The sequence below is a fragment of the Salvia hispanica genome, chromosome 6 (genome assembly GCF_023119035.1).
Source record: "Salvia hispanica cultivar TCC Black 2014 chromosome 6, UniMelb_Shisp_WGS_1.0, whole genome shotgun sequence".
NCBI classification, from domain to species: Eukaryota; Viridiplantae; Streptophyta; class Magnoliopsida; order Lamiales; family Lamiaceae; genus Salvia; species Salvia hispanica.
The window spans coordinates 35201494-35222667 of NC_062970.1; the positions used below are offsets into that span (position 1 = coordinate 35201494).

At 35.3% G+C, this 21174-nt stretch overlaps 3 protein-coding genes across 8 annotated transcripts; 1 reads left to right on the plus strand and 2 right to left on the minus strand.

The window, feature by feature from the left end:
• Window positions 1-1543: 1543 nt before the first annotated feature.
• On the minus strand, window positions 1544-6591 carry LOC125195716 (nuclear/nucleolar GTPase 2). The gene is made up of 11 exons (XM_048093891.1): window positions 6274-6591; window positions 5619-5752; window positions 5361-5490; window positions 5072-5229; window positions 4416-4517; window positions 4204-4308; window positions 3714-3842; window positions 3345-3485; window positions 2612-2712; window positions 2407-2464; window positions 1544-1989 (listed from the first exon to the last, which is right to left on the minus strand). Exons 1-11 carry the CDS (start codon window positions 6512-6514, stop codon window positions 1714-1716), a joined length of 1575 nt encoding a protein of 524 aa, XP_047949848.1. The 5' UTR covers window positions 6515-6591; the 3' UTR covers window positions 1544-1713.
• A 2056-nt stretch (window positions 6592-8647) lies between these two features.
• Window positions 8648-17482, minus strand: LOC125193905 (helicase-like transcription factor CHR28). 4 transcript variants are annotated; one of them, XM_048091843.1, is made up of 12 exons: window positions 16986-17482; window positions 16303-16345; window positions 15196-16046; window positions 14728-15075; window positions 13332-13403; window positions 12494-12571; window positions 11505-12405; window positions 11094-11224; window positions 10785-11006; window positions 9637-10239; window positions 9348-9557; window positions 8648-9056 (listed from the first exon to the last, which is right to left on the minus strand). In XM_048091843.1, exons 1-12 carry the CDS (start codon window positions 17124-17126, stop codon window positions 8949-8951), a joined length of 3708 nt encoding a protein of 1235 aa, XP_047947800.1. In that variant the 5' UTR covers window positions 17127-17482; the 3' UTR covers window positions 8648-8948. The 4 variants fall into 4 exon arrangements, with proteins under 4 accessions (XP_047947800.1, XP_047947799.1, XP_047947801.1 ...); XM_048091842.1 differs by having other exon boundaries at window positions 14728-16046; XM_048091844.1 differs by having other exon boundaries at window positions 14728-16046; window positions 16299-16345.
• Window positions 17483-18266: 784 nt separating this feature from the next.
• LOC125192817 (pentatricopeptide repeat-containing protein At4g21190-like) lies at window positions 18267-20867 on the plus strand. 3 transcript variants are annotated; one of them, XM_048090474.1, is made up of 6 exons: window positions 18267-18348; window positions 18434-18485; window positions 18603-18699; window positions 19824-19922; window positions 20005-20361; window positions 20481-20867. In XM_048090474.1, the coding sequence occupies exons 1-6, from the start codon at window positions 18294-18296 to the stop codon at window positions 20817-20819; spliced, it is 999 nt and encodes a 332-aa protein (XP_047946431.1). In that variant the 5' UTR covers window positions 18267-18293; the 3' UTR covers window positions 20820-20867. The 3 variants fall into 3 exon arrangements, with proteins under 3 accessions (XP_047946431.1, XP_047946432.1, XP_047946434.1); XM_048090475.1 differs by having other exon boundaries at window positions 18609-18699; XM_048090477.1 differs by lacking the exon at window positions 18434-18485 and having other exon boundaries at window positions 18332-18348.
• Window positions 20868-21174: the final 307 nt, after the last annotated feature.

The following is a 21174-nucleotide window of genomic DNA, read 5'->3' on the forward strand; positions in this document are numbered from 1 at the left end:
AATATCAATAAATTTTTTTAATTATAAAATTTATTAAATAACAAAAAATAATAATATAATCAATATTTGATAGTGTCTAATATTTAATCAATAAGATATGACAACGTCTTAGTTTTAATCAATAGTTAATAGCTTTAATCATAAATAGATCATATTACACGATTTATTTTGAAATAAATATATATCTAATGTAAGACTAATATAATTTTCGTATATTAATTTGAAAACAATCAAAATTACTAGAAAATTTCAACAAAAATACTCCTATATAAAATTTTTAGTCAACTTCATAATATTCTATCACAAGCAATTATAACAACCGAACGAAGGCTAAATAGAATAGCTCTTATTTTTCCATCATGATTAATATTATTTTTTTGTACTTCTTCAATTTAGCTGAATATTATATTAAATAACAAAAATTAATAGTTGTAATCAACATTTATAGTGTCCATGAATTAATAGTTTTAATTAAAAAAATTTATTGATATTTAAAAATTAAAATATAATTTTATAAATTAAATCTAATATTGAAATAAAGAAACAAAGTGAAGGATGACAAAAGGGAAGAAGAATGATAATTTTGAAACAATATCAAATTTAGTAAATAACTGAAATAATATCAGATTTAAAATGTTAAAAGTGTAAAAAGACCAAATTGCCCAAACCCCCCAAAACCCCTCAAAAGGGCATTTTCGTCTCAAAACAGTGCAAAAGGACCGTTTTTTATATTAACCCTTAGTCCAGAGACTGCTGGTGATATTTTTAAAGTCCATAGACCATTTATGAGATAACCCCATAGTCCAGGGACCATTTTTGTAGTTCACTTTGTGCAAAAATACTTGAGTTGCTACTATTACTTGAGTTTGGTAAATTTATAAACTTTACAGACAAATTATATGCAAAATTAAAATTTTGAAGTTTAATAATTAAGAGAGAAATTTTCCAAAAATTGATCAAAACAAACAAATCAATCCCATTATAAAAACGCTGAACTGAGCATTGTTAGGTGATATAAAGGCCACTTACTTAGTTTTCAAGTCATTTTATAAAATTCGGATCGGAAAAGTACGGATGTCAACTTTAGATTATTTTAAGTCATTCATATAAAAAATGATCTTAGTATTGTGGTTTGGTATTTTACAATAAGATTGAGTGTTGCATGAATCACAACTGCCAAATAAAAAGTTACGAAAGTATTTTTCACCTTTAAGTTGTAGAGTTGCCCAGTATTCAATAACAAAACTTAAGTTTGCATCTTTTTTATCATGAAATTGTAAAATTGATAGCAAGCATAACATGTAGAAAGGCATACCAATTTTCACTAAAAGTGTTTAAAAAGTTCCCAAGTCATACCAATCTTGTTTTAAAGTGTTTTTGAAGTTAGGACAAGAAGTGAAACATCCCTTTACTCGGCACAGCAAACTCAAGCAAGCCAAAAAAATTGTACTAACTTTTCCCAAAATCGGGAGTTTGGTAATAGACAGTTTAGAGCACATGTAACATGAAAATTATGCATCAGAGATTCAGAGTGCTCAATGTATAGATAAAATCATACTCCTATTTCAATGTAACATGAAATTAAGTGCTCCAAAACTGATACATATTGAATGCCAAGTCATGTATAGATAAAATCATACCTCAATGTATATAAATAATAGTAAAAGGGACATAAGTAGAAGAAGAAACTAGGGAAAGCATTAAGCCTCTTAACTATGATTCCGACGCCGCGCCAGTCAACTCCTGCTCACTGAAAAGATCCTTTTGAATGACAAGTGTATCTATTTTCTGGGATGAAATAACTGCGTCAATTCCCTTTCTGGCAGCCGCCTCCTTGTCATCAGCAATGGTGTCAGCCTCAGCTTTGGTCTCAAGGTCATCTGATGCTTGATCCTCTTCCTTAGGTGGTGGAACGAAAAATGGTATTTTACCCCTTTGCCAATCATGGAGGATCATCTTCGCAGCAGTCATATAATCAGGTTCACCTCCCTAAATCAGGGAAGGAAAAATGGGATAATGTTTATTTCCAAGGCTGAGACTACTAATAAGAGATTGTTAATATTGCCTTTATTAAGATTATTCAGTCAGTTTTGAGATTTTTTTTGTAGAAAGAGATATACTCCCTCCATTCTCTCATAGTTGAGACATTTCCATTTTAGAAAGTTCCCTCAGTTGAGTCATTTCCATATATATAGTACTATTAATTAACACTTTTCCCCACTCTTACTTTACTCTCTCTTACTTTATTCTCTCTACTTTATTCACTTTCTACTCTATTCTCTCTACTTTTTTATCTATCTACTTAACACACTATACATCTCTTTCTTAAACTCCGTGAAAAGTTCCACCTCAATTATGAGGGAACGGAGAGAGTATATTTTAGATGTAGGGTATGAAAGAGATTACCTTTAGAAGTTTACCGGTCAACTTGCATAGCTGAATGAGGAAATCGTTCTCATCCTCCCTATAAATTAACAAGTGTTTTAGTCAGTTTTGCATAGTAATGTTTAGTAAGTATTCAACAAGAAAAGATCTCGATCCTAACTCCATTGAAAAATAATTTGGAAAAAATATTTCTACTACTGATTAAATCATAAAACATAAAGCTTACCAGTCTTTTATCCTATAAGCCCTGAATAGATGCTCCTTTTTGACACGTTTTAGAACTTCACCAATATGCTCGGCAGCATCCTCCAAATTAGTCACGCGTACCTGAGAACAAAGAAACGGACAAACTGTAATGTTTGCTAAGAGACAAATGGATAAAAAGCCATTGTCATTTGGATGATATTCAAATAACACTGATGATTGCTGCAAAACATGGGGATAAGAATAGAATGAAATTTGAGATTGGATAGAAGTAGGAGGTCTTGATGAAGCTTTAATTATGTTCTGTATCTTAACTTTTGGTCCGAGGAAATTACAAACTTTTATATTTTCATTTGCTTCAGTCTCAGTAGTCATTCATTCCCACTTGGCTTCTGATGATAATGAAGTTTAGTATCCATAGAACCATTCAACAATTAACTCCATTAACTCTATATCATAAACATTTAAATTAAATTAACAAATAAAATGCTAATCCCGTCTTATCTCCATTTTAAAAGGAGAAAACTGGATCAGTAGAAAGGTTGTCTGGAGAACCTAATCCAGTATGTTAGGTCAATGAAACAGATGAAACTATATATGTTAGCTTTGTTTTCAGAAAATATAACTGGGACGCAATTTTTAATGCAGATTAAATTATCTAGAAAATTTAACAAAACAGCCACGACTTTTGAAGCTTATCATAAATATAACATCAAGAAAGATTAAAAACATAGGATTAATTAAGTAACACATACCACACCCTTTAAGACAATATCAGTCTCAGAGTCACTGCTCTGATAAACAACTCCAGGGCAATCAATCAGAAAGATTCTCTTTGTGAGTGTTATATATTGCCATACTTTCGTCTCCCCAGGAATCGGTGCAACTTTACAAACCTGCTCATCAAGAGATATAGCAAGCATACGAGATTAAAGGGAGTACTTCTAGTTGGCGATTGACATAAGAAAAAATGGAAACCATGTAGGTCTTGTAAAAAACTAAAACAATTGAATCTAATATGAGCCAACCAAAGTAAAAAGATAGAAAGTTGAGGTTTTTATGCCATCCAGAAAGTGAATATAAGCCAAGTCAAAAGTAGAAACTTAGCTGGAAGAGTTCCTTACATTCTTTGTACGCAAAGTGTTGATAACTGACGACTTCCCAACATTGGGATATCCAACAAATCCGACAGATATAGCTTGCTTGTCACTTTTAAGACGGGAGAATTGTCTTAATACAGCCAGAAGAGAACCCTAAGAATACGAACATTACCAGAAACAAATATCAGCATGCTTTTACATTTAATTTACAGAACCAAAGCTTTTTGAGGTTTAAATTACAGGAACAATAGATTTGATGGCAAACTCTGTTCACAAAACTAAGATTGGTAAGTTATAGAGTTAGTCTTTTGAAAGCTATGGTATTTGCCCAGATTGTACGTCCCAGGGAATGATTTTATCAATGTCATGATTTCCACCAACAAATCATTTTACGACCAAGCAACCATGGCCCCCCGTGCCAACTTATAATGTAAAATTACTAGCGTGATAAGAGTATGAACCCATCAGAAATCGTTCTTCATTGCAGTTTTAAAGATGAGAAGCTTATTACTACCTTTCCAAATGATTTGTTCACGCTTGCATGAAAAGCCAGCGTAGGGTATTCCTTAGACAGTACCCGAAGCCATCCTTTGGTAGCCCAGGCAGGAACCAAATCACACTGTAGAAGGAAAGAGGGCGAACTTTTAATGAAATCAGAAAAAAGATAGTGCTCACTAAGGATTTAAGACCAATACTCTCAAAAACTTATGCAAGTATTGACCATACCTTATTTAGTAGAAGAACCATGTGCTTATGCTTGCAATTGGCCTTCAAATGCTTCTCTAAATGGTAGCATCGTGTACCTTGTGGGTCCCTGGCATCCAATACCTGACATAAAACACCAATAGTTGCCAACATAATGTCATTGCCAAAGTAGGGATATTAGGAAAAATCCATATAACTAAAGCATAATGACAACAACCAGAGCAAACGACAACCAACGAGTTCCAAATAGGAAGCCAACAAAAGTATCAGAATACTGGCCCAAACACTGTTTTGGACATTGCAGATAGTGAAAACAAGATACTTCACGACTTAGGAGAAGGGGAAGAACTGGTAAGAACAGTTAAAACTAGCAAAGATCGTTCCAATATCAAATGTTCTTTACATCATTCATTTATGTTAAATGTACAGATTTCGAGAATTTTCTTGCCATTTATGATTAGACCAAAAATCTGAAACACCATAAAGGCACCAACTCCCCAATCACCTCTCTGAAGTGTTACTAGCCAGGTCATCTTCATATCTCTTGGTCTCACTACTAGACACTAAAGCCATTCAATTCATTCCACAGAAATACTCTTTGTACCAGCAAAGTAATTTACAAAATTAGTCCAGTTACACAAGGATATACTAAAACCGTATTATTTTTAAAAATCTACCTGGACAACCACATCTGAAGAATCAATCACTTTGTAGAGCTCTCCCCATATACGCTTACTCTGACCTTTCTCAAACATTGTGTGGCGTACGAGATCCCTGAACCCATCTTCATCCCCTTCAGTGGATGTACTAGCACCATGTTTCTCTCCAAATTCATCTGCATGATATCATTAAAAGTTAAGAAGCATGTTTGAAAAAGGAGATAAAAAGGTTGAAGCATTAGCATACAATACATATTGACAAACAGGAAAATATGATACAGTAAATAATACTAGTAGTAATTTTTACCTTGAGAACCATCAGCCCTCTTGACTAATGATTCATAATCAGATGCCAGAAGTTTGGGCTTCTTCCTCTTCGTCTTAGGACCAAAAGTATCACTAAAAGGTTGTGTGTCAAGGAGATGGACTCTTGCTTGCTTAAAACACATTTAGAAGAACAGAATGAAAAGATCAGCAACCAAAAAGATGCAAGCAAGACAGTATATAGTTTGTGTAGATAGGTTGTCCTCAGTAATGCACAAGATTTATGTGTTGTCCTTCACACCTTTTGATGATCGTTCAAGAGGGACATGGGTAGCTTCCTTTCCTTCAAAAGGACATTATAGCTGCTTGAAAGACGGGTCTGAAGCTCCTCACGGAAGTATTCAAGCTCTTTCTGATTTACAACACGTGTGTTGCCTAGAAGTGTGACCAACAAAAATTGTTAGCTTCAGTCTGTTCTCTTTCATACCAAAATGTATAATATAGCAACGCCATATGCTGAGATAATGTATTACTAAATGTGAGTTCCAAACAACTAATCGGGAAATCTCAGGATTCTACACTCCGATTCTGACTAATAACAAAGCATTCTAACAATAGCAATGCAAGGCTGCATTCATCATTTACATTGATGACCAGACTGCTTAAACAAATAACATAATGATATAGATAAACATTTGTGTATGATTTTATTGTCAATAATATTATCAGCATACAATCATAACTTCATATAACATCGTGACCAGTCATATAGTCTCAAAACTTCAGCTCCTCAGCCTATGTATTAAAATTAAATCGAACTTGAATTATCAATATTCCATTAATATGTTAGCTCAGGAAAACAACAATAATCAAACACCACTGCATAGAATGACTAAGGAGCAATCAATCCCCAAACATAAATTCGGAAATAGAAATTGAGCAGCAAAATAACACACCGAACCAGCGACGATCAGGCATAATCCGAGTAGACGGCAATTCCTTCGACTGGAGGTCATGCTTGAGGATTTTTCCGCCGGCGTTGCGGACGGGGCGCGTGTTGTACATCTTGAGCCGCCGCACTGTGGCGGCGCTCCGTCCATTGCTACTAGATTTGCCTTTGTTGTTATCTCGATTAACATCGAGCGAGTGTTTCGGCTTCCCGGAAACGTTGACGGACCTCTCCTTCTTCTTTGCCATGGTTTTCGCTTGATTCAGCCGGAAATGATATCGCCGCAACAAACAGTGCGGAGATACGAGAGGAATGAGAGAAGCGGCGGTACCGCTATTTGTACTCTAGGTTAAAGAAAAAATATATGTATTGCTGACGTAATTAATGTATTTCATTTTTAGGTATTTTTTTATTGCATTCATGTCAAAATAAAATAAAATAAAATAAAATAAAGAAAGAGAAATAAAAATTCAAGAAGAAAATGCATTGAAAAAACTTACAGAAACGCAGATGTAACGACTGGCGATGGAAAGAAGAAGAAATACGATTTAATAACCTAATTAATTCTATTAATATTAGGTTAGTTAGTAGTTACTGTGTAGTGGGCTAGCCCATACTACATGTTTTTTTAGTTAAACTTTAACATTATTTATATAATAATAATAATAAGTAGATAACAAAGTTATAAGATAATTCATAATATAACTCAAAAGAGCACTTTTAAATTTTCATAGTATATTTTCACATAAACTTAGGTTAGTTATTGATTAGTGTACATTAGTAATATTTTCATAGAATATTAATGTAAGTATATTTTCTAAGTTGAATTTTTTTATTTAATAAATAATACCCTTTTCATATATAATTATATTAATGTAATAAATTTTATTATATTATTTTATTTTAATTTAAGATATTGACAAAGTGATTTTGAATATTCTTTTAGGTTTGAATTTAGAGTAAGTGGTTGGAGTAAAATTAATTAGTGTGATATTTTACACTAAAATGAGTTTGAGTTTAGTGTAATGGTTGGTGATGCTCTAAAAAGGGTTAATTATGACTTTTTATCTCTGGTAAACTCGATCTCCGACCTATTAGATAAATGAAAAATATCTTACCAATTGAGTTGCACTTCATTGTTTTTTTAATTAGCTGATTAAGTCTTAGGGCATTACCAACGAGAGGGAAGTCACGTTCTAAAAAAGGAACGTGTTGCGAGCCTAAACCGAATACAAAGCAACTGACGAATACAAGAAACACCTAATCTGTCATAGATCAACCAACTATTGAGCTCCGGCGGTGAATGACTCGAAAACATGAGTTCTTCTATGAAAACTATAAAGCTTTAGCAATTCTAGTATCCATCATCCCAAAAAACATAATGTCGTCCACAAAGAAAAGGTGAGTTAGTGGCGGCTCATTCTTGCAAATTTGAAAAGGAGTCCATTCACTTATCTATGCTCAATACCATATGCCAAATTCAAATTCCAAAGTACTTTGAGCGTATTAGGCAATCTAGCTTCATTCAAAGTATCAAATAAAAAAGCCCAACTCACCCAATCATAAGTAATTTCTAGATCTACCTTCAATGCCATCACACCATTCGTTCCTGTTCTTCTCTTCATAAAATGAATTGCCTCCTATGCTAGGATAATATTATCAACTACTCCATGTCTTCCAACAACAAAACTTGATTGAGTGGGCCAACGATGCGACACATGAAGTGATTAATTTGTTTATTAGAGTAATTTTGTGAATTCTTTAATTTAATAGCTAGGATGCAGATGCATTAAGTTAACTTTTTAATTTTTATAACCATATATGTAACAAATCCGCCTTCGGCAGAATTCGACTAATCTTGCTTGATTGAATTTGCGGATTAAGGTCGAAATTCTCCCATGAACTCGCCACCTCATCACTTTCTAAAGGATTATTTATCCATTTTTTTAAAAATAGAACATACTCGTAATTTCACACAATTTTTGAGTTGCCCATCCAAATGTAACCATTTGGTACGAAAAACTATTTACCTAATCTATAATTGTAATGAAAACATGATAGTATAAGTTAAGATCAGAAGTGGTCAGTTTTATTCTATCCCCAAGCCGTTGCCTATGAAGCCTCGATGTCTTGTTAGAAACATTGTTTTATTAGAAAGCAGTAATAGAAAAAAGGAAAAAAGAAATCACACATATCTACAACGTATAACGACATCGTTTGCTTTGTTCAGGAAGTATATAAGCCCCTTCCCAACCCAAAATTTCGAAATCAAGTTCATCTTGAACCTCCAGCAATGCCAAAAAAATCACTAAAACAGTTAGAAATGACAAGGCATAATATAAACCATCTGTATTTGAAATTCTGCTGCCACAGACACTATATAAAGAACAAAAAATGACTATACTTTCCAACATTTAATGTCTACAAAGAAGAGGAAGAGCCACTGATATATACAATAGAATATGTATCTAAGCTATTTGATATACATAATGATTTTAGCAAAGAGAAAGATCACTGGTCCAAAAAATCAGATCATGTCAAACCTGGGAAGATCTTTGAAAAGATTCCCAGAGATTTGCTGTATGCTAGAGCTTAATTACTCTTCGGCTAAGACGCTGCTGCTGTCGTTAGCTGATAAAGAATGGAGAAAGAATACGAGTGAAACAAACCTCTATAACATCCCTAATCCGCCCTGAACAGATACTTCAGATCTTCCACTGTGAGTCGACTCTGTCTGGTGCCTGTTTCGTCCTCTCCAAAGGCATATGCCACCATCTTCCTCTTTTTTTGCTGGAGCAGACCAAAATATTTACAGAAACATCGTCAAAGTGAGAAAACGAATAATAATCTAGATGATGGAATAAACTTGTCTACATCTAGATGCATGGTACAACCACTCCGATTGGGCTTTATATTAATCACAGTTGGGATCTAATAAAGTTGGATACATTGGAGTGTGCCTCATGAATGATTACATGATCAAACAAGCTTCATATTGTTCGAATCACCCAAATTAAACATCATATTATTAAAAGTTAAAGTTTGCAAATTTGCCATGAAAATCTTGAAAAGAAAATGTACCTGTAGGGCTAAAATGCGATCTTCCACTGTGTCCTTTACAGTTAACCGATAAACAGAAACTGGGCGTTTCTGACCAATACGATGCGCTCTATCTATAGCTTGATCTTCAGTCGTAGGGTTCCACCATAGGTCCAGAAGGAGCACATTGCAAGCTGCCACCATGTTCAGCCCGAGACTCGCAGCCTTCAGAGACATGATCATAACCGAAACCTGAAGATAAGCTTTTCACAATTAAAACCAATATGACACGAGGCGAATCTATTATCAAACTGTCAGTTGTCATACAAACCTCAGGCAGAAGATTAAAATCTTTAACGGCTCTGTCTCTAGCAGATATAGGCATCGTACCATCAAGCCTACGATACTGAATGTTATTACTTTTTAGACATGATTCAAGCAAATCCAACATCCCAGTCCACTGAGAGAACACTATGCTTTTCTGCCCCACAGCCTGGACCGAATTGTTGGAGTCACTGCATAAGTGTGATGTTCTGCTGTCATCCCCGGATTCAGAACACAACTTTTTTGAGCCATTGCCACCTCTGATATTCTCTGAGGAACTTGTTTCCGTGGCACAATCCTTTGGTTTAGAAAGGGACAGCAAGATGTTGAGAGCAGCCCTAATTTTTGAAGAATCTTGAGGACATCTCAGCAATTGAGGTTTGGAAGCTTCAGCGACTCCAGAACCAGGGCATTCAGCAGTACTCTCCGTACTCAGTTGACCGAACATAGCAGCCCGTAGTGTGGTTATAGAAAATATACTAGACATTTTAAGAGGAGTTTTGCATTGCTTGGTTGGACACTCGGTGTCATCACCTGATATATGCTCGGATATGCACTGATTGCAAAAAACGTGTCCACATACAGTAACAGCAGCATCTTCAGGTGGATCCTGTAAGGAGTAACGTTATAAACACAAAACTTACTCTAGTAATTATGAGAGGTAGAGTAGTTTACAAATATTGGAATTTTTAAGTTTAGAATGGATGATAAATTTGATTGGTTTCAATGTAAAAATTAACGAGAGAACCATATGCATTATGCAATACAATAATGTAGAGATCAGTCTTGAGGTTCATTGAAAAAAAATTCCAATTGTTAAATTGCAATTGTAAAATACAGAAAACTGAGATTTATGAGGATTTGTAACACTCACAAGCTACCAGAACCTTCCTAAACCAACAAAAATCTAACAAGAATTTTTAGCTGAGCATTCTAGACAATTTAGAAGAAGAAAATAAACTAAAAACTCAAATTAGTGCATCTGCATTTAGAAGCATAATGGACCTCTCAATGTGAAATACGAACCTCCACAATAGAAACTGAGAAACACGAAAGAGAAAAGCAAGCAATAGAAACAACTTATTTAATAGGGAAATAAAGAGAACCCCTAATGAGAGCAGCATTAATAACATGGCCACAAAAAGAACTGCTTACATTGCAAATTCCACAGATCGCCAAAGAACCTTCCAAACAATGCAAAAGAAAACTTTGTTTTTCCTGAGGAAGCTTCTTTACTGTCTCAATTGATGAAGCGATTTTTGCATTAGAATTATAGCCTTTAACAAGAAGAGGGTGATCACAAGCTTGTCGAAGCCGTAGAAGCATTAATAATATGTTGACATAATTCTGTTTCACAGTGCCAGCTGCTTGATATTCCTATTATATAAATAGAAAAAGAGGTTAATATTGAGATCAGCCTATATCCATGTATAACAAGTGATCTGACCGAAGCGAAAAACATACTGCAAATTGAGCACGCGAATCAGCCTCGAGCCTGCAGTAGAAATCACGTTCATCCTTGGAAAATTCAACCTTTTTCAGTTCAATAGTTTTTGGCGGGAGATCGATAATCGGTTCTCCATCAAGAAGTGTACCTGGATTAAAAAAATTCCACTCAAACAATGTTAAGCTCTAGAAGGAAGGATGCTCATTCGGTTAAACTGAAGAACTAATTTCCAAGCCATTAAAACTTTTCACTAAATGGCGAAATAAAGCTAGCACGGTTACCGCTTTTAAGTCAAGTCCTCTAGGTCAACAGGTAGAATATAGTCTATACTATGCAGGACAGCAGGAAGAGAAGCAATTTATTATAACTTCAAAGACTTACTAAAACTTCAGTAAAACAATAGAACTAAATCTAATGGTAACTTTTACCCTTTGTTCGACGCAACATTATAGTCTTCAGCACCGCTTGTAACTTTTTGTAGCCATTCCTCGGATTCTTATTGACTGGAACCTTTAGTTGCTCACAGAAATTCCTAAAGACGGCATATGGCTCATGTCTGAGAAATCTGAAATAGCTATAAAGATCATCTATTGCATTCTGGATAGGAGTCCCTGATAAGCACCATCTGCGTTTAGCACGAAGACCCCAGCAAGCCCTAGCTGCTTGAGTTCGATGATTCTTAATACTCTGAGCCTCATCCAATACAACCCTAAACCAACCAACCTGGGCAAGAGGACCAGATGCATTTTCAAGCGATTCATTGTCAATTCCTTTGCGAGTCTTCTTACTCTTAGATGATTTCTTGTCAAACATACTTTCTTGTAGCTTTCTTTTTCCACCAGATGAGAAGTCTTTATATGACGAGGAACCTATGAGATCATCATTTTCATTAACAACAGGCTGTTTTGGCACCTCCATGCTCACAATTGCATATGTTGTAACCACCACATCATATTTGGTCAGTTCTTGTGGATCCTTTGTCCGATTGCTTCCATAATATACTAGAACAGAGAGATCAGCTTCTTTAGTTACTTTGTTGTGCAACTCTTCCGACCATTGGCGGAGGACACTCGTTGGACATACAATAAGGGTGCCGCCAGAAGGCCTACCCTTTGCTTGCAAAGGTATCTTGCAGTTGTTGATAGGATATCCATTAGCCATAACATGTTCAGCTCCTTCCATAGCATGGCTTTTTTCAAGAATACCATCATCATCATCCAAATCTAACATCTCTGTCACACTTTGTTTTACATTAGTTTTAGAAGCTTTAGACAGAGGTGCCCTCTCCTTTAGAATGAGTGCAATTGTTGATATTGTCTTTCCAAGTCCCTGTCAAAAATTGAACATGAGAATGGTTTAACGGAAATCACCATGGAATATACACAAAAGAAGAAATAAGCAAAACCACCAAAAGAACCTGATCATCTGCAAGAATTCCACCAGAGCAACACGCACTCCTTGTTTCCTTGTTAGCCATCCAAGATAAAGCAATACGCTGCAAGGAAACTCAAATATAATCAGTTGAAATTTAAAGTATAATTAAGGAGATGCAGTAGTATTTTAACTGCAGGAGATATTCATGGTCCCCAGTATCTTTGGCAATCTAAAAATTGAGATTGTTCTACCACAAAGAATCAAACTTTAACTCAAATTCCTGACAGCCTGATGATTACAAACTGCTCTAGGGTCTCAACTAAAGTAACATTCGATGAAACGAAAGATTGTTTTAAACACGAGTTTTAAATAGACATAAACTAAAACAGATGCAATACAGAAGATATGGTGCAGCAGATTGTGAGTTATAATTTCAATTGTTATCTTTTACTAATAAGATAGGATTTGATATCCTTAATTTGTTAGTATTTGATAACTTTGATATGTTTAGTTTGGATAAGACTATGTCTACATATTGTGGAAGTCTCAATAGAGACAGTTATCTTTTGGAGAAGATCACTTTTGGGCGGAGGGAATCCATGTATGGAGAAATTTGTGGTCTCGCAAGAGGAGTGTTTCATTTTCTTTCCTTTTCAGTTTAATTTCTCCCATTCAGTTATTTCTCTCATACATCTTGTGCTATTACATGCTGTCAATTTTTATCAAACATTTGGAGTGCACTGCTGTTTCTGCTTTCCCTCCATATCAAACACGAAAGTATTCACAATAAGGATACCCACACAACACATTTACAAAATAGATAATTTACCATCAGATAAACATCAAAATCATTGTTCTCAAAATGAAGTGAACATATGTACCTGGTGTTTCAGCAGGGACACAGACAAAACTCCATCTGGTGGACAAGCTTCTGATTTCGGCTGAGAAAGATCCTGCAATGGATCAAAATCTAGTATTAAGTATTTTCTCCAAGTAATCAAGATCAAACACTCTCCAAGTAATGGCCTAACGTATATTTCAAGTACAGCAATTCTCCGCCTCAGTATGAAAACATGAAACCACAACCAGTAAAACATTATCGCTCCATTTGAAATTAATAATATAAGGAGCATTCAGAAAGTCCAAAAATAGTAAAAAATTTACAAAATGAGAGTTTGACAGAGTAAGTGTGTGTAAAACGAAACCCCTTGTGATAATAGGAATGTTCCTCACAACAATTTTTTAAAAACTGCAGCAAGTCTGTTTTCCTTTTTCTACCTGGAAAGGTTCTCACCCACTGGGCCATCCCCACCTCCAACTTGGTACACAAATTTGGAAAAGGGAAGCTGTGCATATTTTATGAGAAAAATACAAGAGGATTTGGTACTGTATCTAATATGAGGAGTTTCCATAAAATAATTGTTATCAGAGAATTTTCATGCATTTTAACCCATTAATTTTTGTATACGGAAAATAAATCAATAAATCAGCTTAAATATACATCCCAACCCCGAGGACCAAATAATAGCAATCTCCACCTACAACTAGATGATAAAGTTCAGAAGAGGACTGAACTTGAAGAAAAAATTTCTCCCTTCCGTCCACCAATAGTTGGCTCACTTTGACCAGACACGGGTTTTAAGGAATGTGATGGAAAGTTAAAGGAAAATGATAGTGAAAGGTGAGTCTTACTTTTATAGTATATTAGTTTTATAATAAAATGTGAGTGAGATAAAGTTAGTGGAATGTGGGGTACATTACCAAAAGTAGTAAAAAGAGATATGAGACATATATTGGTGGACAGATGAAAATGGCAAAATGGGGCGATGACTTGTGGACGGAGGGAGAACGGAATATTTTTTCATAATCACTACTCCCTCCGTTCCATACTAATTGAGGCATTTCTTTTCGGCACGGGAATTAAGAAAAATTGTATTAGGTGAGTTAAGTAAAGAGATAATAAAGTGGAAAATGAAAAAGGTAGAGAGATGAAGAGAGAAAAAAAGTAAGAGAGAGTAAAGTAGATGTGGAAAAATGTGTTGACTTGTACTAAAAAAGGAAATGACTCTATTATTATGGAACGTATCAAAATGGCAAAATGACTCTATTACTATGGAACGGAGCCTAAGGTTGAAGTCACCAAAAGCTAAGTATCATTACATAAAAGTTAGTTTGTTGAGTTCAACTGCTGAGCTGGTCGAAGAATATGATTGATTGAACTGAACAACATACCTAGTTTAAAGCAGTAATACATACATAGGCTAATCAGAGATTCACCTGCAATGCAACTCGGAAAATGGCTCTTTCATCATTTGGTTTCCGCCTTGAATGTGTTGTTACTGTTTGGGTTCCGGGCTCCCTAGACATCATAACTTGTTTAGTGACGACTGACCTTTCACTCATTGCAACATGATTTGAACGGGCTGGAGCACTCATATCCTCAAGAATACACAAATCAGAATCATCCTCAGCATTGCCTTGATCGGATGTCTTACTCTGAGCCCCTTGGTAAGTGACATTTGAAATATGACGTTGGGAGAACTTTGGCACCTCATTTTCCATCTTTATGATATTACTCCCTGAGCTAACTGATGGGGGTGGCATAACTCCAGGATGCTCCGAAACCTGACGAAGAGGTTTCCAATTGTGAGCAGCAGCTGCAGAACTTTTAACAGAATTATCACCAGCCATACCAGGAGAAGGGTGAGTTCTCCTTGACTGAAAAAGTTCATCTTCTGTTTTAACCTTTGAATTGATACCATAATTCTTAGACGAAGACCAATCTGTGCCTTGACGCCCATTAATGGCATACTTGACTACTTCAGAAGCTCTGGAAGCTATGTCGGAGGATGGTGTTAAGATGTTCTTCTCAACCTTAACGTGACTTTGTATTCTGTGGTGCTCATTGGAAAAGGTATTAAAAAGATTTTCAGTCTCATTTCCACTGGCGGATTCTCTGGCAGGCATAACACCGTATTCCATTCGAAATGGATCTCTATCACGATTCAACTGTCGAAAATCTGAAGAGTCTTGCTTATGAATAACATTACTGAAACTACTGAAGGAAGACGATCCAGTGCAGTTGTGTTCCTCAAACAAAGCTAAGTTAGTGCCTTTTTCATCAGAAGACTGTTGAATAACAAGGTTAGCACTATCAAAATTAAATTGTTCTCTGTGACTAGGTGTCTCGAATGGAGCGTCCTCATAGTCATTGTTGTAGTAAGGAGAGGAATTATGGAAATCACCACCTATATCCATATAGGAAAAACTATCATCATGACTAATCTGTGATGATGAAGGCTCAGGCATTTCAGAATAAGTTAAGCTGGGACTCCAATCATGTTTCACTAAACTGTTGGCAGGTGCCCACCTAGATTCTGAGCATCCAATCTCTTCTTCTGCCCACAGCGTCTCAGACATATCGAAACGACCATTGTCTAGGCTAAGCTGGGGCGAAGATTCAAGCATTTCACCATCCGGATTGCAGGAATTCCTAGCAGATTCCACAAAACCATCTGAAAGCAACCGCTTTGATTCTGAGGCTTCAAAGTTGTTCTCTTCATTAACCAAGAAAAAGTCTTCAAGAGTCTGCATTCCTATCAAAGTAATATTTGACTATGATTGAAATGTGTTACATGAAGATAGAACTTTTAACCTTATTGATAAAAAAAACAAAGATAATCACTGCTCTCTTAATGAGGAATAATATAATCTGTCATATTGGAAGTTAATGAAACAAATGGTTACTACCAAATTGCCTGCCTCCAAACCACACCAATTCCAAGTATGATGACAAACATGCATTACTTCGAAACAAAAGAGGCTGAAACAAAAAATAAAATGCTTACCAACCTGTTAGGTCATTATCACGAGATAAATTATCCACCTTATTATCCTGCAAATTGGAAGTAACAATGTTAAAACTGAAACAACTTCCCATGTTCAAATTAAATCATAATCCATGTTCTACAAGAACACAGATGCACCACAAAAACTAATAGAACACTAGGGAGGCATAATGTGACAGTATCGCGAATACTCTCTCGACATGCCTATGAATGCGCCAATTCAGTAAGTAAATGTAAGACTCTATGCCCCTATATCTTGCAAGTGATATACGTCGTTCATTAGACCAGTTCAATAGTTCAATGACTACACACAGACAGCTATACACCTCCGAAGATCAACTCATCAAGTATCTAAAACCGGTAAACACAATATACATCTGGCAAATCAACTTCAAGAAAAAGGATATCCACAATCCTTCAAAATTATGTGGTATAAACATGCAAGAAGCCAGTACAACTCGGATCGAACAGAAAACATAATCTTGCATGAACTCATGGAACAAGAGCCCCTGCAACATTATACACAAAACTGCAACAAAACCAAATTTCACAGCAAGTTGTAGCTAGTAAACAAATACCCATCATGGAAACAAATCAATTCATCCTCTTACACCAAATCACTAGCCCCAAACCCATCAATTACAGTTCCCGATAAATATAAACGGAAAAATTGAAGAGAGAATTAACCTGTGGAGGATTAGAAGGCTCGTCCAAGAGTCTCCAAAGAACATCAATATCGATTACATCAAACTCGTCCGAAGCTAGTTCCTTCTCCGCTCTACAAAACTCAACCGCCGGCGATCCCTCTTCTGCCTCCACCATCATCATCACAAACTCAGCGCCACTAAAATTAACTTTCTTCTTCAGAATAAAAACCTACTGAATTTCCACCAAATATATTCTGTAGCAGAAACACAACACACAGAAACGCGGAATTGGGTAGAAAGAAAAGAGATAAATTCGGCGGCGATTTGGAGAATTCCAAAGAGCCGAGAAAAGGAATATGAATTCCGAGATTAAAAGGGGATCGGTGAGTCAATATGCGCGGCGGTAGGTGTTTCCCATTTGCAATAATAAAAAATTAGGAAAGGTAACTACTTTGGAGAAAAAAGAGTCATATAATTTGAACACCATTTCTTAGAAGAAGACTACATTGATTCAGCGTTGGCAACGCGTGAGTATTTTGTTATCTCTCTGCAATCTGACTCTCGTGATTCATCGTCAGCCCGATTTATTAGTGCCAAATCTTAAAAATTTACTGGATTCTATTGGAATTTATTACGTGGAGAGAGAATATGATAGTGATAACGTAATTTTAATTTTTTAAATTTTTTATAAAGAGGGAACATCATTTTTGGTCCACGAACTTTGTCAAAGTATCATTTTAGGTCCGTAAACTTTGAAAATATCATTTGAGGTCCATCAACTATGGAGTAATATCATTTGAAGTATTTTTTTACTATTTCCAAAAAATTTTGGACGAAAATACCCTCAATATTTTTAAGGGTATATATTTTTAATAAACTTATGATATACTCATATATAATTTTCTATTTTTGAAAATTTCATAATAATTGAGTATTTTAGTCATTTATATTTTATTTATAAGGTAAATAAACCTCAAAAGCAGATGATTCAATTGCAACAAAGGAAAAAGATAAATTGAGTATATATATATTTTATTTATAAGGTAAATATAGCTTTTTAAAATAGTAAATTATAAGAAATTGAAAAAGGTGTTTTTACTTTTGCTCCATATGTAGATTTTAGAAGAAGATATATAGAAAGAATCATACAAAAAGTGTATGTGTGGAGAAATGGTAAATATATCTTTTAATAATTGAAAATATATAACAAATTTTCAAATATCCTTGTTATTAGAATAATTTTATGATTTTATCCTCATTCCGGAGGTGCTCTAACAAAAATATTTGGGGTCTAAAATGAGATTAATAGAAGTCATGTGTACTCCCAAGTAAATTGTGCTAGAAAAGAATGGTGTCAAAACCCACGACAGAGATTTATCAATTATCGCATTGCCCAATTTCAGGTATTTTATCTCTGAAATACACTCAACTGCGTGTTTCGTGTGCGTCTTTTCGATTGCTATCTAACTATAATTTCATATTTCAAAGCGTTTCAGCTTCTTCAATTGTTATTGGATTTTTTCAATCCTGTTTCGGAAAGGTGCTGAATTTTATCATTTTGCTCGTCTGCTTTTGGATTTTGATAGTTGAAATAGCTGAGTTATGATTTCTTTTATTCTATTGTTTAATTACTTATGAATATACTGTATATTGTTAGTTGTAGGATGCTCAGTTTGAGGCATTCTGTTGCAAGTATCAGCAGTATTGGATTGCAGTCAGTTGAATTTAGGAAGAATAGGTATCCATGTCTGGTGGTAAGTTTTTTGCTGACTAAATTTTCTTTTTCAACCTTTGCTTCACTAATATTATCCTTTGAGGTTTCTTGAATGCAAACAATATACCCTTGAATTCTCCCTTTTCACTGTATATAGGATCTAGCACACATTAGTATGTTTAATAGTATAGAGTTTTTCAATGCCAAGTGAATGTAAGAGGTTGTAGTTGGCCTAGTGCCAAATTTTAACCAACAATGGCACATGGAATTATCAGTAGGGGCAAAATCATGTTGATGATTCGGTCTGTGATCGTTAAACTGATCCAGAATTATGTTTGGCTCGGCAGCTCTGCTAGATATTTAAAATCACTGTATAGAGGTTGGACACAGTGAGAATTGAATTTAACGTTAGAAATGAGAAACATGCATAAACACGAGTTACACATTGTATAAAAACATGAATTCCGCAAATAAGATATGAACGATTGGATTCTAATCTCATGATTTGTTCATCTCATATTAATGGAAATTTTCATGTTTGTGTGCATGTGTAGTTCGTGTTTATGCATGCGATAGACAATGAGACAGGGAAAATCTTGAAAATTGAATTGTACTGAATGCGAACTCCTCTAATGAGGCCAGCGGTGAAATACAGTTCCAAAATCCAAGACCAAGGACACACTGCTCACTACTTGAGGAGCTATATATTACTACTACTATAGAAGTTAGAACTACTTATAAGCTCCGAGTCTGACTCTAACTTTAACTGATAAAAGTTAACTCTGACAAACTTCTAACAACTCGACTCCTCAATGAAACAAATAATTAATGATCAACCATCTCTATCATCATGTTTCCGATTTTTCATGTTAAATCCAATTCTCACTAGATATTTTCGCTCGTTGCATAAACATACAGCTACAGATTGTTTGTGGGCATATCTTGAAACTACTCACAGAAGAATTTAAAACCATAGTTACATTTCTGAGGTTGAAAATCTCCATTGCTTAGTAAGGGTTTGAAGGGAACAATGATACTATATATATCCAGAAGTGATGGAGCCGGTTAATTTTTATTGGTTTTAAATTTTTAGTCTAAATTATCCTTGATTATGATACAATCAAGAGTCATCTCACCTCACTAATGCATTAGTAATATTTTCAGGAATGTGCTGCTAAAGGTCCTCGGCCAAGGTATCCTCGCGTATGGAAAACCAAAAAAAAGATAGGCACCATTTCAAAGTCCATAAAGCTTGTTGAATGTGTAAGCTTTCGACCCACATGATCTCTAGTTATGGGTAATAGTAGTATCTGATTTTTTTTTTCTTTTACCCGCTTTGCTTCAGATCAAGGGATTATCAAATGTGAAAGAGGAAGTATATGGTGCTCTTGATGCCTTCATCGCCTGGGAACTAGAATTTCCCTTGATTACTGTGAAGAAAGCTTTGAAAAGTCTCGAGAATGAAAAGGAGTGGAAGAGGATAATTCAGGTTACAAAATGGATGCTAAGCAAAGGGCAAGGAAGAACTATGGGGAGCTATTACACTTTACTGAATGCTCTGGCCGAGGATGGAAGGCTCGAGGAGGCTGAAGAACTATGGCAAACGTTGTTTACTCGCAACATAGAAAGTATGCCACGCATGTTCTTTGAGAAGATGGTTTCCATCTACTATCACAGAGAAATGCATGAGAAGATGTTTGAGGTTCACTTCTCAATCTCTCTACACCAAGATTCGTGCCTTTTTCAAGTTGTTGTGAAACTTAGGGTGCTTTGCTCTTAAAATCACGATTTATGATGGCTAAATCGTCTTCCTCTATGCAGATATTTGCTGACATGGAAGAGCTCGGTATCAGGCCAAGCGTGGCAATTGTGACGATGGTGGGGGATGTTTTCAAGAAACTCGACATGCTGGACAAATACGAGAAATTGAACAGGAAGTATCCTCCACCAAAGTGGGAATACCAATATATTAAAGGTAAGCGTGTCAAGATAAGAAGCAAATATGCTGATGATCAGACTGAAAGCAACAGTGAAGTGAATAGAGCTGCAATAGAAGCTGGTAGTGATGCAGTTGAGCTGCATGACAATGCAGAGGTTAGTGGTGATAATTGCGATGAGAAAACTAACTTGTATCCAACTCAAACAACCCTTGAAGATTGATAACTGTATTTTGTTAATGGCTAGTTTTGGTAATCTTTTTCTGTAGTACATGATTCTTTGTGTGTGTGTGTGTGTGAGAGAGAGAGAGAGAGAGAGAGAACATACTATGAAACACCATTAATAAAATGATTAACATAATTAAATTACCACTCCATGCACTAGGATACCTATCCATAACAAAGGTAGATATAAGATTCAAATTTCATCCCATTTATATAAAAGCACTAATTAACAACAAAACAAATTGCCTCTAGCTAATTGATGCTAATTCACTACCACAACATAGACAAATATTCTTCTTTTTTCTACACATTCCTCACATTTAGCTTCCTCAAAGCCCTTCTCCCCACCTCTC

Bases quoted from the DNA above. Each gene is read 5' to 3' on its own strand.
- LOC125193905 (XM_048091842.1), bottom strand. From the start codon at position 17,126: ATGATGATGGTGGAGGCAGAAGAGGGATCGCCGGCGGTTGAGTTTTGT. The intron at 10,240-10,784 runs GTAAGCAGTTCT...TACTCCTTACAG, and splicing joins CGATCTGTGGAATTTGCAAT to GATCCACCTGAAGATGCTGC. The intron at 9,057-9,347 runs GTACATTTTCTT...GGTCTGCTCCAG, and splicing joins ATCGCATTTTAGCCCTACAG to CAAAAAAAGAGGAAGATGGT.
- LOC125195716 (XM_048093891.1), bottom strand. From the start codon at position 6,514: ATGGCAAAGAAGAAGGAGAGGTCCGTCAACGTTTCCGGGAAGCCGAAA. The intron at 5,230-5,360 runs GTAAAAATTACT...GATATCATGCAG, and splicing joins GAGGGCTGATGGTTCTCAAG to ATGAATTTGGAGAGAAACAT. The intron at 2,713-3,344 runs GTATGTGTTACT...CTTTGTTCTCAG, and splicing joins ATATTGTCTTAAAGGGTGTG to GTACGCGTGACTAATTTGGA.
- LOC125192817 (XM_048090474.1), top strand. From the start codon at position 18,294: ATGGTGTCAAAACCCACGACAGAGATTTATCAATTATCGCATTGCCCA. The intron at 18,700-19,823 runs GTAAGTTTTTTG...TAATATTTTCAG, and splicing joins ATAGGTATCCATGTCTGGTG to GAATGTGCTGCTAAAGGTCC. The intron at 20,362-20,480 runs GTTCACTTCTCA...TCCTCTATGCAG, and splicing joins TGCATGAGAAGATGTTTGAG to ATATTTGCTGACATGGAAGA.